General features: G+C 66.8%; 1 protein-coding gene across 1 annotated transcript in view; it reads right to left on the reverse strand.

Moving 5' to 3' along the window:
• BAZ2A (bromodomain adjacent to zinc finger domain 2A) overlaps positions 1-1,130 on the reverse strand; it is a gene marked incomplete at its 3' end in the record, with an annotated part of 13,298 nt that overhangs the window by 8,530 nt on the left and 3,638 nt on the right. Inside the window, exons 5-10 of the mRNA XM_017728662.1 lie at positions 1,104-1,124; positions 840-941; positions 546-756; positions 396-457; positions 239-304; positions 5-133 (exon numbers count right to left, since the gene is read on the reverse strand). Of these exons, the coding sequence (XP_017584151.1) occupies positions 5-133; positions 239-304; positions 396-457; positions 546-756; positions 840-941; positions 1,104-1,124 (591 nt within the window). The remainder of the gene's footprint in view (positions 1-4; positions 134-238; positions 305-395; positions 458-545; positions 757-839; positions 942-1,103; positions 1,125-1,130) is intronic.

Genomic DNA, 1,130 nt, shown 5'->3' on the forward strand with positions numbered 1-1,130 from the left:
CCCCCCCCCGCCGCTCCCCCAGGCGCCGCTGGCCCAGCAGCCCCTTGTCCGCCTTCCGAGCCCCCTTGCCCTTCTTCTCTTTGGGCCGGGCCTTGTCCTTGCCCTTCTCCTGCTTCCCCTTCCTCTCCTTTGCCTGGGACAGAGCCCAGATGTGTGGAGAGAAAAGGTGAGGGGGGAAAATCCATCTCCATCTTTCATCTCCTCCCTTTCTCCGGCCTCCTCATGCCCCTGGACTCACCTTGGATTTCTTCTTGGCCTCCTTGGCCCTGGGGGCTTTGGCCTCCTGCTTCTGCTTGTTCTTGGCCTGAGGGGAGGACAAGACCTGCTCAGGGACTCCCTGCACCAGGGAAACCCCCACGCCACCCCCAAGCAGCCCCTGAACCCCGTGCCCCCACCTTCCGCCTCATTTTCTTCTTGATCTTGCTCATTTTCAACTTGTCCTCGTCGCTGAGCACCTCTGGGGGGGAGCACAAAGGGAGGGTGGAGATGAAGCAGGCACCGGGATCCCACCGGGGCCCGGCTGTGGGGGGCTGGGCAGGGGGTCCCTTGTGCTTCCAGCCTCTTCAGCAGCCGCGCGTCCGTCTTGCTCAGCAAATCCACCATCCTGACCTTGGGCGGGCGGCCCCGGCCCCGTTTGGCGGCCGGAGGCTCCTTGGGCTTGGCCTTCTCGGCGTTGCGGGGCCGGCCGCGCTTGCCCGTGATGGCCTGGATGCGCCCGGGGATCTCCTCGGGGCTCAGCTTCACCCACTGCACACCCTGTGGGGCACGAGTCGGGGTCACCCCCCTGCACAGCGCGGGGTTGGGGGAGGGCAGGGGGGCTCAGCCGCCCCCAGACCCACCTCTGGCGTGTCTCGCTCCTCGTAGAAGTCTCCCACGGGCATGCGGGGGCTGAAGCTGAAGTGCTCGCGCCGGACATCCTGCACCATGTTCCTGCTCAGGTACTGGGGACGGGGAGGAGGAGGAGGAAGGCTGTGAGGGGGGATCAGTGCTCCGGGCTCGCCGCAGCCTCCATCAGGTGCAGTCGGGAGCTTTGTGGGGCTGTGGTGGACCAGGACCCCCCTCCCCCGGGTCAGTCCCCACCCCGCTGTCCCCAGGGGCGGTACCTTGATCACCTCCGGGGACTGCTTCAT

This window comes from Corvus brachyrhynchos, unplaced genomic scaffold (genome assembly GCF_000691975.1).
Source record: "Corvus brachyrhynchos isolate BGI_N302 unplaced genomic scaffold, ASM69197v1 scaffold193, whole genome shotgun sequence".
Classification (NCBI taxonomy): Eukaryota; Metazoa; Chordata; class Aves; order Passeriformes; family Corvidae; genus Corvus; species Corvus brachyrhynchos.